The following is a 17,891-nucleotide window of genomic DNA, read 5'->3' as shown; positions in this document are numbered from 1 at the left end:
AATTTCAGTGAGAGTGGACATCTCTAATATGCCCATCTCAGAGACAAAGAGCACAGCAGTGAGCACAGCAGCCCCTTCCAACTTCTGTTTGTGAGGGGAAGCCAGTCACAAAAAATGGAAGGTGGCCATAAATGTTAAGACTCAGTTAAGTTAAAACTCAGTTCATACTCATTTAAAACTGAGTATAAGGGTTGCATTTATGCCCAAGGCAAAGAAGAATTATATGAACGCAACAACTTTTCATTTTGTAATGAACTACTAATTTACATTTAGTAATATTCTTCTCCAACTATATGTGGGGAAAAAGGAAACATCCAAACTATAGACTAAGCTTTTCTCGCAGGTTTCTCATCCAAACCTGCATTGTAGTACGCTGCACTGAAGTCCAAAAACAAGCATATTGGCTTGTTACTAGTTATGCCTTATTTAGCATTACTGTTCTACAGCTAGTAAAAAAAGACAAGCGACCATTTATGCTCAGCTAGTTCTTGGTAAATGTGTGTAACATAATGTGTTTTAATATGCTTGATTTCAGTACGTGCATATTTTATGTAACACATAGCGATTAAATCAGTTGACCTAACAGTGCAAATTGTGGCTCCTCTTTAATTATCTAAATCTGAAAGTTGTAACCCTTGTTGAGACACTGCAGATCCAGATCAAGTGCAGGCGGTATCCTTTAAAGCTGTGCAGGTGTCTGCTACCTGGAGAGGTTGCATTGTTAAAGACAAGTTTGAGACCTTAGCGCCCCCAAGTGTTCTTATTTAAGCATGAAGTACAAGATGTAACATTCTCTAACAAACATTAGGGGGCGAGAAAACCTTATCCAGAAGCAGCATTAAATTGTGCTGGATTTTATTTCGTCTTAATCTTCATTCCATGTAGTCACAAACCCGTTCTACACTTCAAGCAAAAGATATAATGCGATTTTTTCTCAGCTCACTATTTGGGTTCCCTTTCATTTGAATAACTAGGTTTCCCTACTTTTTCAATCATGATGTTTGATGCTTTCCATGTTTATTCTTACTTCGTGCCTTTGACTATATTGGTTATATTTATAGTTATCGTTATTATTTATATTAGTTAGAGTTATATTACAAGAATCAAAATTGAAGTGTAAGGTTTAGAAACTAAATTAAACAATATGGTAACGCAATCTTATATTATTTTTAAATGGTATTTAAGGCGGTGTTGTAGGAAGACAAAATATCCGGTTGTTCAGTCTGACGTCACTAGCCGTGTCTGGGTCTAAACTCCGCTGCAGGTCCATATATCAAACGATCACGATGGCATTATTGAGAGTTGAAAAACTGTCTAAAGTCTTTCATCTTTAATAAAATGATCAGCGTTCTGCTCTACCAGGTGTAACAATTGAGTTTAACATCCAGGCATCCATGAAAACGGAATTTATGACATTTAACGGAGTTAGAAGTTAGCAGGGAGTTAGCTCGCTAGCTTCTATCTAAATACAATATAGCATGTCCTGACTGCAGGGTTTTGAAAACAAATTAAAACGTACATCTCTGTTATCACTTCCAGCATAAATGAAGACAGAAAACTAAACAGCAGTGACGTTTGTAGGGTTACTGAAGTTGGGCTAGCTGGTATATAATGATGTGCTACGTGACCGCTAGCGACACAGCTGTGTTAGCATAATATAAACAAGCTAACTTTTTTTCCACTCGATAAAAGTTAACGTGAGTGTTCTCAGTGGTCAGAAACAAATGTAATCGCATGGCAGGATGCTGTAAAAGGACCAAACTTCAGCCAGGAGAACAACTGAGATAATCCATCCACAATACGAGGTTAGTCATTCATATACTGCTGCATGGGCTGGGCTGTAGTTACATCCTAAGGTTTTAAAAACTGAGCTTAAATAAATGATTAGCGGTAATAAAAGCCGAGGGAGGTCAGTGATCACTGACTGTTTTAGGAGCTTTTTGAGATCAAACAGAAGAAAATACATAACATTAAACATGTTAACAACACAAAAGCCATATTAAACGCAGACTACTTTAGACCCGGAAGTAGGAGTCGTCGCGTCATCACTGAACAACCGGTATCTGATAAAATATTGCTGATTGACGGTTTTATTGTGAAAGTCTCAGCGGAAGTGTGAGTTTATTGACTTGGTTTTGATAGTGGTCACACAGACAGGGAATTCGCTGTCAAGAGGGTGGATGCCTAGAGCTGGTAAGCGATGCTTTGATTAACTGAACGCGTACTGTAATAATTTTCTTGTGTTTCACGGGAGCTTGTTTTGTCTTGGCCGCGGTAGTCCCGGCTGTTTTGAGTCTGTGGTGGAGCAGCACCGGGCCGCTTACGTTAGCTGGTGCTTTCTAGCAGCGCTTACAGTCGTGTCGCAGAGAGCTAGCTGGTTTGCTAACGCTAGCTCGCTTAGCTGTGTAGCTAGCTTGATTAGTACTGATGTGTCCATTATCGGACGCACCTTTATTTGACGTGCTTATTTTTCTAAGTCGTGTTAAGCAAAATAATGCAACCCCATAATCGCTAAGACAAGTGTTTTCAGTGAAGGCTCCAGAAGGACTTGACATATTTGTGCAACTGAACGCTCGTATGTACACAAGCCCAATTTCATGTGTGCTGATAAAGCGCATCCGCCTCGGCTAGCGAAGGAGGAGAGGTGGGTTGACGCTGTCGTTTGTTTCTGTTAACACTGCCCCTTGTTTATATCTGTGCACGATGCTTCAGATTTGATCATCGTCTTGACACTCTTACGTGCGAGATTGATGTAACAAGCCTTAAGCTTTTGTAATAACCTGGATTGACTGCGTGTCCGATAACGGACCTGGGCGTTCTCGGTTTGAAGTTACGCGCTGCAGTCGGTGATCATTCGCCGCACAAAGATGGAATGCAGGCTAACGTTAGAGACAAGCTGGCGACACGGACGTTATTTACGGTTCCTCTGGCTACATACTTGTTTCTGTGCCTTTCTGTGCTCCGGCTTGCTAGCTAACACGAAAGCGAGCGTCTGGTTCTAAGTGGCAGGCGGCTGAGTGTCAAAGACCGGGGAAAGCAAGGGACCTAGTGTGCTGGGTACCCACCGGGGGTGGCATTTCCCCGTCATTCGCTTATCCAGCGTTTGGCGTGTTGATGCCGCGAAAGGCTTTCCGGCGACACCGCGTTTAGGGCGTTAAAAGGCCGTATTAATAGCTGCGACATAGTGTTCCCATGACTTGGGCCATGTCATCGCAGAGTTTCGATGAAACCGGCTAACTGCGCTTGCGGGGATTCTGTTACACCTTCCTGCTAAATAGTGATCGTGTTTGACAATAACCCCCTTACAAAACTAGCTAGCTAGTTGGTTTTCTTCCCCGCTGGGGTTTCAGGATTAAGTAACAAGCTGTTGTAATAATAGCCCTAGAGTAGCCTTGCTGTGTTTAATAACACGTACAGAGCAGAGCAGCAGTAATGCTGTAGAGGTCTTGATATCGTATCCTCAGACATGCTATTATGGTCTTTTAATACTCGCCTCTTGGTTTACATTAATTTCGATATATTGACCTTAAATAATCGTACTATAAGTAAAGTAGAAACTTGCACAACTACATTGATGTCGATGTTTTTATATAGTCTCTACAGTACAGAGAAGATGAGTGGAGTTGTATTAATAAATAACGTTGCCCCACTTCTTTGGAGGGGTGTAGCCATCTACAGTCTAGCCAGATGTCTGTCGTTTGAGATCGTGTGGATGTGCTTGTGGTGAAAGTAGAAGCTGTCCTACTGTCTGATCGTGTCTTGGCATAGGATATCACCTATGATTTGAGATGTCTGTGCGCTGATTGGCTATTCATACGTGCAAGGTTTGCCATGAGCAGCCACTCTGATGAAGACTGATAAAATTGTTGTCATTGCATGATTCATATTTTCTTGCTTGTTAGGTAATAGGGGTGTGCAGTTAATTTGATTTCAATTACAATTTTTGCCTTCCAAGGGCTTTTAAATTAAGATAATTGGTATAAAATCCACTTTAAGGCTCTTCTTTCACCTTTGAGGAGCCTCAGTTGATTCCCTGTTAAGCTCTGTTTGGTTTAGTTCAGCTCATGTCAGTTGAATTATAATTAATATTCATGAAGATCAACTTCATTAACGTATTTTCTTGAAGTTTAATAAAACCACTGTTTTTCAGTGGCTTTGTTGACCCTAACACACAATTTCATCTAATATTGTCCAATAGGTGGTTTAGGTTTGCTGCCTTCCAAAGTAAAGATGTTATCATTGAGAAATGCCTGTAAAAGGCTGTGATCTTTTAAACTTTTATTGAAAGTTGTTTTCACTCAGATGACTGTGTTTGTCACTGGTGTTCAATGTTTTTTGTTGTTGTTGTTTTTTATTTTTTGTTAAAGTGAAGATGTATGGTAAAGCCAGTACGTTCCTTTTGTGGAGTTTTGCATGCATGTACAACTGTCATTAAAACAACCCTGAACCTTTGTGTTGACATCTGCCACAGTTGTGTCTCTGTGGAAATACATGCTTTGCACTGCAAAATTCCTGTCTGTTTTAAACTCAATTCCTTTGGATAGCCTTTGTGCCTGAATGGGCACCGTAGCTGGTGGACTAGCACTGAGGCTCCAGTTGTTTTCATACTATTATTTGTTGCCAGTATTTGTCAACATGTGATATATATGACCTGGAGTGCCATTTTCCTCAGTCTAACTTTAAATCCGGATACATGTATGAGGAAGTCAGCAGTCACAAGATTACTGTTTGCACTTGCATCGGGTGGAGTGCAGGCACTTCATGGGCCTGAATGATATTTCCTTAAACAAAGGAGTTTTATAGTCATTATTGTTCCACGTCAAATTTATGTAGGTGAGTCTTACAGAGACATTTCCACTGAGGGGGAAGTAGGTGATAAACAGGAATTCCTTCATTTTGTGTATTTAGTTTTACTTAAAAATTTTCATTTAGACCAGAAAGATTTGCAAGATGTTATGTAGCCAGTAACTACAACTTCCAGAAAGTTGGGAGTCTGTGTTAAATGTAAATACATTGCAATGATTTGCACTGTTTAGAGTTTGCGTTTTGTATGTAGGATTTAAATCTTGCATTCAGTTGGATAGTTCAAATACTGGAACTGGGAAAAGTTATTGCTTACTGAAAAATGGCTTTTCTAAGCTCAAAAACAAGCTTTTAATGGCGATTACTCATGGGACCACATCTGGCTCACATATAGCTAAGGCAAAGAATCATCTCAAGTAAAGAGCCTTTTTTAATGTAAATGTTTGTATTTTGTTGTTATTTTTGGCTGCATTTGAAACAAATGTAATTAAGCTTGAGTAAATTAACTATAAATTAAAGGTTACTTTTTTTTCTGGTAATTTTTGTTTAATACATGTAAAAAGTTCCTTGGTAGGTGCTAATTGATTCCCTGTTGCCATTAGCTGATGCTGTGAGTGTGACATGATTTTGACATATAGATGTCTCTAGACTTTGACTTTAATCAAACATGTGAAATTTGGGACAGACTGGACAATTTACATTTCACATGTCTCTGATCATATTAAATAATTTTCAGCTGCAACCCATTTTATTCTGTTAATCTTTTTCCTTTGTGTGGTTTGTGTTTGTATTTTCCTTTGGATGAATAAAACTAACAGTATTTATGTGTGTCAGAGGGCTTGGGTCTACCTCTTTCTCTTACATGGGCTGTTTCAACTCTGTCTGCTAGTGTGTCATGTAGGGCAGGACAATATGGTCATAAATATTTATCATGATATATATTTGAAAATTTGGGATAACAATATAACTGATGATATAATTGATGCAAGACAAAATACTTTACAACTCCACAACTTTATTAGTGCAAAAAAAAACCCCATCAATGTATTTTCAATTAAACAAGCAGCTAACAAGCATACAGTGCGTATTACTCTGCAAGGCTCCTGACTACAGTAGCCGTAATGCTCTGACAGTCCATCAAGCGGTCCATCCTTCGTAGCTTACGAAAGTCTTACTAAAACATTTTTTGACAAATTTTTGAGCGCCATGTACCACATAAAATTGGTTTGAGCTAAGTAAGCACAACCAGAATTCATACATAAGGTGCACCAGATTATAAGGGGCACTGTCGATTTTTCAGAAAATCAAAGGATTGAGGGAGGGAGGGGGCTTCTTCCTTGAAATCTCACCCTTGTCTCCTGGGAAACCAGTTTAGCCTTAGTTTGTGGTCAGCTATTTGCCCCTCAGTCAAATGTTCCCAGTGAGAAGCATGACTGTTCATGCACCAGAGATGATCAAATGAAACAAGACTACCATGAAACTCTATAGAGAAACTTCTCTTTATTAATCCCTGCAGAAAATATGCAGCTTAGACGTTGGGATCAGTTACTAAAAATCAAGCAGTGGAGATGGCAAAGATTTTATAGATTGTTGTAAGGTATTTCAGTAGTGAATCAAACATTTGTCCAGTGTTTAAATGTTTCATAGTCTGCACCCTGTGCCATACCTGCCAATGTATTGTATTGTTTTGAAGCACTCAGTCAGTAAACAGCCTTTCTTTATCCTCTGTGCAAAGGATTGTCATTTACTGAGTTTTGTAACTGTGTGAGAATTAGGAATGATAAAATCTGTAGTGATTTATGGGGTTGCTTTGCTCACTTCAAATCTTTGTTTTGTATTTGCTACGCAACGCTTCAGGAACAGTGAATCGGCTGCTGACAGCAAAGCATCAGCATTTTGGTTGTTTTTCACATCCTTGATGCCAAGATCTTGTCTTTGAATGTCTTCAAAAGTCTGTAACTTAAATGCAAATTGCGATCAACATGCATATTTTATAATTTTGAGCTTTAAAATGAGTTTTTATTCCCATTTCATTTTGGCTTTTTAAATTCACTTTTGTTTTAAATAGTTTTCAGATTTTTGTTAATTTAAATTTAATTTGTTGTTTTGTTTACTTTAGTTTTCATTAGTTTAATTTTTTAATTTATTATAATGTCAATGGTATTTTTTTAGCTAAAAACTTTAAGTTCAGAACAGATATTACAATGCAAACAGCTGTGAAAGCAGCTGACTCAGTCACTTCCTCCCACTGTCCAAAGAAATGCATGGGTTAGCTTAATTAGCGATTCAAAGTTGACTGTGTTTGTGAATGATTGTTTGTCAGTCTGTATCCCACCTTTAAGCTAATAGCAGTTGAATCAACTCAAGATAATTAATTAGCTGTAGAGCTGGGCGATAGAACGATAACGATATGTATCGCGATATAACTTTTACTCGATAGAGAAATTAAGCTATCGCGATAGACCTCGCCGCTCTTGTCCTCTTTAAAAAAAAAAAAAAGGTCAGCCAATCCAAACTAAGTAGCGCAGAGCCGAACCAATCACAGCCGCAGCGTCACGTCGCGTGACTTGTTACGTACAGCACAAGTGCCAAGCCACACGTGTGTTTGTTTGGGAAGCAGCCAGCGGGTAATGGAGGAAATGAGTGTGCCGACTAGAAAAATCAACCGAGCGTGACCGAAGAGAAAACAGATGATGGTTCCAATGCCGGAGAGATTGTCGAACGGAAGAGCCATAGAAGTTCCGTAGTGTGAAGGTATTTCGGCTATTTCAAGTCTGACAAAAAACAGAGTAGCGTGCACTGTAAATTGTGCCGAAAGCAAGTCTGGAAATACAATAAACTGGTGCATGCGTCACACTGTGCGCCACGTTATTGTTTCGGTGAAATGAATTTCTACAATACTGTTACTGTTAATTCTACTCTCTGCAGTGTTTAAATGCTTACATATACACAGTTACTGTCCGTCCACACATACGACTCGGTTCTGCTTCTATGCCGCAGCTTTGTTTACTTTGTCCCACCGAGGCTTCTAGACTTCTGATTGGCCAACATTTCTGCACGGTTAGGAATCTAGTGCCACCTGCTGCTTTGGCATGTTCATAGCAGCGTTTTCCTTCATTTCTGCCTTTATGTGTGGACGGGATTTTTTTTTTTAAACGAAAACGGAAAATCTCCGTTTTCAAAAATACCCGTGTACGTGTGGACGTAGCCTCAGTCTCTGACTGGAAGCGCTAATTCGTCATTCGGCTTTTGTCGGACTAAAGTAACTGTTAAAACTGTTTGAAAAGCTAAGCTATACAACAAGGAGAGATTGAGAATTTCCTTTTAGTTCTGTTTATTTGATATTGACAAAAGTTAGTCAGTTTTGTCTGTTATTCTGTAAAACAAACTAAGATTTATTTTTAGAATTAATATTTTGTTTCTAAGTGGAATTGACAATTTAGTAGTCTGTTTCGTTTGTTCTGTTTTGAAACTTAAGCGCTTTAGCGGCTGCCTTTTGTGTAGTTTGCAATATTTGCCTTTATTTATCTGAAAAAGTCTCATGTTCCTTAAGTACATCTACCCTGTTGAACTTATTATGGGAAATAAATATTTAAATAAAAACAAGCTGCTGATTATTTCACATTTTACTTGTGAGCAACGGCACATTTAAATCTTACAAATATAGTTATTTGGCTTATATCGTGATAGATATCGTTATCGCCTGAAATGAAAAAAACATATCGTGATATGAAAAAATCTCATATCGCCCAGCTCTAATTAGCTGTTGACAAAAGGGATGCGTACCAGTTTAATAAATTTATATAGCTTATTTATTTAACAGTGGGGTCAGATCAGTACTTGGTATAAGAAGATGCCTTAAGCCATGGTCTCGGGATCGAATAAGAAGTGGTAAAAGCTAGATTGGTGCAGCTATATTAATGATAACATGCATAGTGCTATACTTGGCTTGATTTTCTTTTACTACCCTATTTAGATTTACGGCTTCTGTGACACCTCTATATATTTTGTCATTGTGGCTAAACGGGAAAGGTAAATTCTATCTTTCTTTTTGGCTATAAATACAACTCTCATGCTTGGCATGTAACACAACCTGCAATCTCAGTATACAGTCTGCTCAGTTTAGGCTGAGGAAAGCATTTTCATCCCCACAGGTTGCCACCAACCTTTTATGAATGGAACTGACGTCAGAGCCTTTCATCACAGCTCTCACTTATTGAAACCCACTGGTTAGGCACAGTAAACATGGTCTATTGTACAGAGTTATTTGAAGAGGGTATTTGAGCTTATTCCGATTGCTTAATGTTGACTGTTGAAAGGTATTTAGGCTTTGTGCAAAAGCTTAGATTAGATCAGATGAGATGGGACTTTTATTTAATCAAATGAGATTCATGCATGCATGTCAGCTGACATCTTGATTCCCCGTTAGACTTTAATAAATTTGGGACATATGCTTTTTGTTTGTTCTTAGGGTGATGGAATGTATTAATATAAGTCAAAAGCACATGTTGAAGTCTGTGCAACACAGACGTATGAGGCCTGTGAGTGTGTCCTTTGTGAGTGCGGCCTGTTCACTATTTTTATTGGAGCCATAAGCTACTTACAGTGTGTGTGTTAGGACACTACAGGTTAGTCTAATATTATCCAGCCAGCTGTATCAGCCTCTTGACTGATATGTCTGAGCAAACTCATAACAGTGGTACTTAAGCAGTAGGAAAGGTTTCACTACTGCTTTATAAAGTGCAAATTCTGCCAAAAAATACAATTTAGCAGAACTGGAAAAGTGTTTAGAAACAGTCTTTTGTAATACCTGATTATAAAATCAAATTTATTTTTAGTTTCAAGCCAAAAACGGGACCAAAACAGAATTAGTTATGGGAACAAAACCACAACAATCAAAACCCGCAATGCCTAAAAAAACAGGGCCAGGATTAAAAAGAAAGAAGAAGACGAAGAAGAAACAGACTATATTGATGGGGGAAAAAGTTGTTATTAATATTAATATTAAATTGTAGCCAAGACCTTTATTTTTCTCTTCCTCTTACAAAGTCATGCAGCTGCATGTGCAAGTGTGCATGTGTGTGTTTTTTCTGTGTGCTGGTATGAGGACACCAGGGCTGCCACAATACTCTCCTTGTGCTCTGTGGGCAAGAGGAGCCTGGCTCAGCTCCTATCACACAGTTGCTCACGGCACTTGTCCTGTCATTCGGACTGACCTCCTCGACCTGTCTGCCGATTCTCAGACTTCACTGTGACTTATCTGCTCTTTGGAATGTCTTCAGTAAAACACACAGTGTAAACTTTGCCTTCCATTTCAATTAGTGCATCATTTTTTAAACATGCACTTTTCATGTTTACATTACATTTTGTGGAGATGTTTTGCAGCATATCAGTTTTTCTGGCCCATTTTTCTATACTCGTATGAACCCACATTAAGAGTGTTCTTGGGGAAATGCATTCCTTTGCTTCATTGGCAACAGATGTAGAGGAGGACATTTTTTTACTTTGCGCTGAACCTTTTGGAGTGTCTAAAAACGGGGCAGTGTGGACTTTCAGGGCAGCTGTTTTGCCCATGAAGGCCGAAATAGACTTCATGAGAGAGCTAATGTCGGGCCTGTGGCTAGAGCATCAGAGGGCTTGTGTTTGCCTCCCAGTGGCAGATGGATAAGGAGCTGTCAACATGGGTAACAGCTGCCCCATCTACAGCTATTAAGCCACCTAGCTTTGAAGTAACAGTGACACAAATATGGCAGAGTATCCAAAAGTAACTGCTGTTATGAACTCTGAAGGTTGCATTAATTAACACAAGGGTGTTTTAATGTTGTAAAACCTATAGAGAAATTTGAATAAAATAAAATGCAGACCCCTGCCAATAGTCAAGTAGAGCTGATCAGTATGAATATCTGTTACAATACAAGTGTAGCCCAGACAGTATTATTTAAGTAGTTGTGGCATTTCTGAATTATTATCAGTATTTCAAGGATTTGTTGCTATTATACTACCTCATTTTTAAGGTAGTCCTTTGTAAGCAGTTGTTTGGCCAGCAGGTTGTAAAGACAGGTACCATGACTTTACTACATGCCCAGTGGCATACTTGGCTTGAAGTTTTTGTTACTGGCGACAAGGAGCTTGCTCCAGGAAACCTAAACCCCCTTCCTGTTGAAGTTGAGCAGCTGACATGTACGGCGAGTGGGGAAGTAGGGCTAACATTAGCCCTAAGCGGCTCCTGCTGGAGGAAGGACACTAAAGTGGGCTGGCAGAACTCCAGTGCATCCGGAGGGACGCTCTTATCACACGTGTTTGTTTGGGTGCAATCTCTAACACACTGTGCCCTGCAACAGGAGGCTGTCAGCCAACAGAGCTACCCTAAGAAGCCAATAGGCCTCATTAATATTGATGCCGTGTCTGCTTCTCTTGGGATATCCTCTGCCTGCAGAGTTTTGTTGCCAGGAAGGAAATGTAGACCATGAACACTCTCTAATAATGTCACTTTGTTGTTTGGGTTGAATTGAGTCTGACTTACAGCACTCATTTAATGTGTTGTTACTTTTGTTGTTCACAGCCCTAAAAAAAAAAAAACAAGAAAAAAACATAACAAAAACACAACTACTGAACACTGGTATAGAATGATGGGCCTGCCAAATAAGATGGCATTTACTGACATTGGCTGAAAAATGTAGTGTGTCACCAATTTTAAGCTGGCTAAATGATTTTAACTGTGCTAGATTGTGTGACGAAGCTATTCACTTTTTTTTTTTCTTTTTTTTTTTTTAAAGTGAAAGATAATAGAACCACATTCCTTATACTAGGCTCAGATTAATACCATTGTGATTGTAGGGTAATCTCGATAGTATGAAGTTAATTGACAAATTTTTTTTATTTGAATCAGCATTTTGTTTCTTCATTTTTTTCCCACTATCACTGCTTTTTTGTTAATCTTAAGAGTTTCACTTCCTTTAAGCATATCTTATGACACTGTCCTGGGCAACATCTAGAGCTGAAGTGCGAAGTGGCATATAGACTTTAGGCTGACTCCAAAAGGGGGTCAGTCAACATAAGCCCCCTTTTCCATTAGTGCCGACATGGATCGACTTGCCGCAGTTCGCCATATTTATCAGGGTTTTCAATTACTTTATTGTACCTGGTACATAGTACAAAAATAGTACCTGCTTGGCCATGATTCCAAAGTGATCTGAGCAGGTACTGAAATGTGACGGCAGACTCCGTGGGACTGATTGGCTGGTTAGTGGTGTCACTAGATGAATCATGAGAGCATCTCTTTCACGAAAATAAGTCTGACGAAAAGCCACAGTAGCAGGTTTATCATCACCTTGACGTCGACCTTTGTTGTAGCTAATTATATCACGGAACACTCAGGTGTATTGCTATAATGACGACCACACACATTAGGTGGTATTCGATTGTAATTGAAAACCAGACGATCTGAGTAGGGGCGAATGGAAAAGGGGCTATAGACTCAGCATTAAAAATCAAAGTCAAAGAATTCTTTTACTATTGGTGTATAGTTTCCCAATTTTTAACTACTTAGATGAGGGTGATTTTTCTTATTATCTTATTAATTTTTTTTTTAAAACTCATCCAACTCCACCTGGATTATTGACTTAACAGTTGCTTTGATTGGCATGTGTCTTAACACAGGGAGATGAAACCAATAGGTGTCTTGTACTTAGCTCACCAATTACTAGATAGCTAATCAAGCCAAGTAGTGTTGGCTGATGAATAACCACTCCATGTGCTTGTCCAAATAAAGGAAATTACAGCTAAAAAAACAACAACCTAGCATCGCTGCAGCCACAAGAAGCGTGGAGACTTCAGAATGTGGACTCACTTGTCACATCACAATAGCTGTCAATCTTTATACTAAAATAATATTATTGTGAGGCAACATTGCCAACAGTACTGCTCTGAATGTTTGACAGATTTGTTTTTAATTACCACTGTTAATAAAAACGTTAATGTCTTTGTTGTAATGCACTGGCAGCTTGTGTTCCCTTCAGGTGGATTTCAAAGAACTGCAACTGAAATTAATTCATTTAAATACATCCATGTTGTCTCCAGCTACCTGGGTCCGTATCCACAACAGGGTATAATCACTGCTTAAGAAACGATGTCCAGACTTCTCTCAGCCTTGGCGTCCAACTATTCTGGTTGATAACTGAGACATTCTCAAGCTAGCCAAGAGACTGTTTCTTTATTTTGACCTGGGTTGGACATGTTTGCAATGCCTCACCTCAGAGGCCTCCAGGAGGCCCTCCCAAATGACTGAGGTCCTCATCCTATCACTAAGGAGATTCAGGAGGCGGGAACAGACACAATTTATTTCTGCTGTTTGAATCTGCAGTCTCATTCTTTTAGTCATAACCCACAGTTTGTGAGGGAAGTAATGCAGATTGACAAGTCAGTGAATAGCTTTGCATTCAGATTGGCCTTCAATAAAGCAAACTGGTGCATCTATAGCACTGTAAATGCTAGACCAATCCACGTGTTAACCTCTTACTTTACTTCTCTGCTATTTGTAAACAAGAACCCTGAGATACTTGACTTCCTCTATTTGAGGCAGCAAATCTAAAGAGGGGAAAAAAAAGAATAATTTCATGAAGATTAAATATATCCAACCTTTGTTTTTCCAAACCACGTTCCTAAAGCTGTCTAACTGCTGTCCACAATTAGTTTTAATTGTTTCCAGCTGTGTCCTGGTCCTTTACGTCATGCTGTATGACTAGCAAGCTAGTTTTGTTCGATGTGGTTTCCTCACTGACCTGTTTAGTATAGTCATCAAGTTGTTTTGAAAGAAGACTAATCTTCCACCCATCATTTAGCCAAAAATAGTGTGAATGTGTGAGAACAAAAGTAGCCAGCTCTGGGCTAGCCGAGCTTAGGTTTCACATTTACTTTGTAGAAGCTTATATCCTATTACTTATGTCAACTAGCAGGCATTGTGGGCACCTGGCAGGTTCTCACTGTGCCAGTAATCCCTGGGATTTAGAGGCCTGCTGCACTGTTGCCCTAGTTAGCTGCTCTTAACCATTATAGACAATCATATAAAATTAAAATTTGCTATTCCTTCATCAAATACTTCCTAGAGAAAAGTTTTGTTTGTTTGTTTTCCTGAAAGAGAGCGTATCTACAATGCCTAGAATTTCTCTGCATAACTTGGTAGGTGGTAGTATAATTGATATTTTTGTACCACAACTAGATCTGAAAATTTGGAAAGAAATTATAAAGTAATGACAAATAATCATTAATTCAGGCCTCTAAAATGAAAGGATTTCCTGCTTTTCTTTGTTATATAACCCTGCAACCCAAATATTTTCTGGTCTGTTTTAGAGCTTGAACAAATAATTGGTTAATTGAATATATAGTATAATAAAGTTAATTGCATTACATTCTTGATACAGATGTGGGGTATTAGATCTTTGAATAAGCACTGACTAATTTAAATGTACAGCCAAGCTCCAGACTGGTCATCCTAGTTATCCCTGCAGGGTTTGTCTTGTAGTAATCACCCAGTTTTGTTTAGGAAAAGGTTGGCGTTAACATATTTCACTGAATCTTCGTCAATTGTAAACATGCAATACTTGCTGAACAAGTGTTGGAGATGAAACCTCCTGACTACGATGTACATTTGTGTGGTTGTTTTTAAGTAAGGTGTCCTTGTAGCAAATTTTCAAAATAATAACTGAAAGACTAACTACTGTAATGTAAGGGTTAAAAAAAATTGAAAGCACATTTCCCTTGTCCCTTCAAGAGGAGGTCAGTAGTTTCCCTTGGCTCTGTCTCTCAACTCAGTGGCCCAGGACAGATAAGGGTGGGCTGATTTTTGCTGGGCGTCCCCTCTGTTTGTGAAAGGAAGTGAGGTTTTGAAGGTCAGGCGAATGTTGGCGGAGATGCGTAATGGAAGCTACCCTGTATGTGGGACTACCACACAGCTGCTAAACCTACAGTGACAGCATCCTGGATGTGTTACCTAGCTGAGAATAATATATATTTTTTTTTATCTGCCGTTCCTGTTTCATTCCAAAACATAATTGTTTTCAGTGTGATGTTACAAGATAACAGTCAGATTTCTGCCTGGTATATGGAAAGCCGTTTCATGAAGAAAATGGTCGGTCAGGATCATGTTCAGTGTCCTATTGACTTTATTGTCATAAAGAGTGTCTGTTTTAGTCTTTAGTGCCACGAAGCTCTCTGCAAGTGCATAGCTAAGGAACTGGTTTAATGGGAATGTATTCTTTGTTCCTTCCTAAAACACTGCGACCTAAGATGAGAAAAAGGTTATTTTACACCTGCGGATTTAAGGCATGTTTCTTTTGGATCAGTTTACATGAAATGTTTATTTATTTAACTTATATGATTCCAGATTATGTTTAGTATTGTTTTATTGTCAGGAATCTTATTAACTGTGGTTTGTCTTGAGACCTTCTAAATTGCAAATCTTCTGACAGTCACAAGCTAGAAGAGAAGTGAGGCCAAATCCACTTTAATGTTAACAATATAAAATATTATATTCCTAATTCAGTGAAAAGGCCAAAGGGAGATGGAAAAGTCACACAGAATGAGAGTATTGTGACTCCTACTACGTGTAGTTCAACAGACCCCGCAGTGTCTTCCAACAATGGCTTCATGCAGGAATTTCTGTCTGCAGCTGTGTACTGCTAAACCAGACACTGCCAGAGATTCTTTGCACAGACGCTCAGTGAGGTATGGTATTAGTAATCGTCTAGAAATGTACAACTAAAGCACAGCTCTTTACCAAACTGTAATACAATATTAGCAGCAATTTCAGGGAATTGTGGCTGATCGCATCCTTCCCAATCAGTTTTCTAAAATAAAAGCCTTTGAGTGTCACTTCTGGTTTACAACACATAATGGGTAGTACAACTTTATGGTTGTGGTTTGATATCACTGATTGGATGTCACAGCAACTGAACAAAACTAAAGCAAGTTGATATTTTGTGGCTTGCCTATTGTATTGTAAAGTATACATGCTTTCTCTTATTGCTTTCCTTGTCACCATACAGTAAAGGTTTCATACTAGAATATTAGTTGTTATTTGAAGGCACATTACTTGACAGTTTATACCTGCGCCATTCTATGTACTAATCCTAAAACTTTAGAAGTCAGCTGAAATTAGCCATGTTTTGATTTTTGTAGAGCAGCCAGTTTATTTTAGGTTGTCACAGTAAAGCAGTTGAAATTAAGCTCATCCTTCCTCTTTGACATGATGTTAACACTCTTCTGTGTCTCTGCCCTTTCCTCCCTTAGGAAATGACCTAGAGGCCTTACAGATACATTTGTGCTTTTGTCGCTCTAATCTGCATCTGCAGAGAACAGCGAGATCTGGAAGCACACTTGTTTCCGCGGTGAGTAATATCTACCTCAGCCAGCAGACGTGGAGAAACCGGGAAGCTGCTGGAGACTTCTGACAGGCAGACAGAGCTATCAGCTGGCCGCTTGCTCACTGCCTGCCGTGTCCTGCTTTGTGAAGAGGATTTGAGACGGACTGGATCTGTCTGCCCTTCGCCTCCCACTGCTCCTCTGCCAGCCACTGCAAAAGAAAAGACGAAGCCACATCCTCTGATTCCAGCATTTACTTGCTTGTGTGTTGTTTTCCTTTTTAAATTGCCATTTTCCTTCCGTGCTGTTGACCAGTGTGTCATTTTCCTCGGATTCATTTTTGCTTTCAGCTTTTAAAATAATTTTCTACTTTTACTGGCTGAAGCTGGTATAGGTTTATATATGTAAATACATAAGTGTATATACTCTGCATACTGTATGAAGGATTCCCCCCCCCATTCTGAAGGAAAGTTAATGCACTTTAAAACTCGGCTGTAATACTTTCCTCCTCTATTATGATCGTTTTGTTTGAAGCTGAAAACAGAGTATCTGGACCTGTGTCTTTGCTGTTTTTTAAGCTAGCATGATGATTTTGCAGCAGGGCTGCATGTGAGTATTTTACTCAGCTTGTCGGTTTTTGATCACCCTTCAGCCTCACCCACTTCTAAGTTGCCTCTCTACAAGGCATACTGAGATGAACCTCTGTGAGGTAGAATCCTTGAGCTGTCTTTATACCCAACTTGAACAGTTTCAGGGCCGTTGAATTTGGCGTTTTGTTTTTTTTTTTTCTAAAAAGGACAAGAACACTTTGTGAGGAAAAAGAAACTACAAACAGGAGCTTCCGGTGCTGTTGCACCACCTATGTATTGTTGTAGTGCGCAGGAAAGTAAAATGGACTACAAGCGTCGCTTTTTGCTCGGCGGGTCCAAGCAGAAAGTGCAACAGCACCAGCAGTACCAGATGCCTGAGCTAAGCCGGACCCTGAGCGCCTCTCTGGCCTCCTCTTGCTCTGCCTCTTCACCCATGGGCACTGGGGTAGGCATGTCTGGCAGCTGCCACCCACCTCCTTCTGGCACCTCTACCGCTGTTGCCGATATCCAGCAAGGCATCTCAAAATATTTGGATGCTCTCAACGTGTTCTGCCGGGCCAGCGCCTTCCTAACAGACCTGTTCAGCAGTGTGTTCAGGAACTCTCACTATTCCAAAGCAGCTATGCAACTGAAGGACGTGCAGGAACACGTCATGGAGGCCGCCAGCAGACTGACAGCAGCAATAAAGCCTGAGATCGCCAAGATGCTGATGGAGCTGAGCGCTGGAGCCGCCAACTTTAAAGACCAGAATGACTTCAGCCTGCAGGATGTTGAGGTAAGTCTCCAAATCACACGCAGTCTTTCTATGTGAACTTGTAAAGTCCACATGGTTCACAAAGACAACGTCAGATTGTTTTGACTTCAGTAAAAAACTGCTACAAAGAAATTTTAACATCAATGTCTAAATTTTGTTAACTAAGCTCACAAGCTGGGGTACTAAAGTTAGCCATGACATACTTTATCATATTCATGCACTCTGGAGAGGGGGCTAAGATGCTTAGCTGGTCTCTGTTAGAATGCTGGCTTCATGAATCAGAGTTTCCGGGCTCAAATAACATTCTAATTCCCAATGTTAAGCTGGTGTCAAGATCTGAGGGTGAGGTGTGAAAAACACTGCGGATGTGAGAAGAAAAACAGTTT

General features: G+C 39.5%; 1 protein-coding gene across 3 annotated transcripts in view; it reads left to right on the top strand.

Annotated features, from left to right (window-relative positions):
* Positions 1–1,307: 1,307 nt before the first annotated feature.
* The window catches only part of garre1 (granule associated Rac and RHOG effector 1), a 42,335-nt gene continuing 25,751 nt past the window's right edge, over positions 1,308–17,891 (top strand). Inside the window, exons 1-3 of one of the 3 annotated variants that reach the window (XM_082534449.1) lie at positions 2,089–2,193; positions 16,090–16,424; positions 16,958–17,526. In XM_082534449.1, the coding sequence (XP_082390575.1) occupies positions 17,023–17,526 (504 nt within the window). In that variant the 5' untranslated portion in view covers positions 2,089–2,193; positions 16,090–16,424; positions 16,958–17,022. Of the gene's footprint in view, positions 1,806–2,088; positions 2,194–15,366; positions 15,526–16,089; positions 17,527–17,891 lie in introns of those variants that run through there. The other 2 variants (XM_082534451.1, XM_082534450.1) reach the window with 2 other exon arrangements.

Source organism: Aulonocara stuartgranti (assembly GCF_965226115.1).
Source record: "Aulonocara stuartgranti genome assembly, chromosome: 1".
In the NCBI taxonomy this organism is placed as follows: domain Eukaryota; kingdom Metazoa; phylum Chordata; class Actinopteri; order Cichliformes; family Cichlidae; genus Aulonocara; species Aulonocara stuartgranti.
This window is presented reverse-complemented; position numbering and strand designations above follow the sequence as displayed.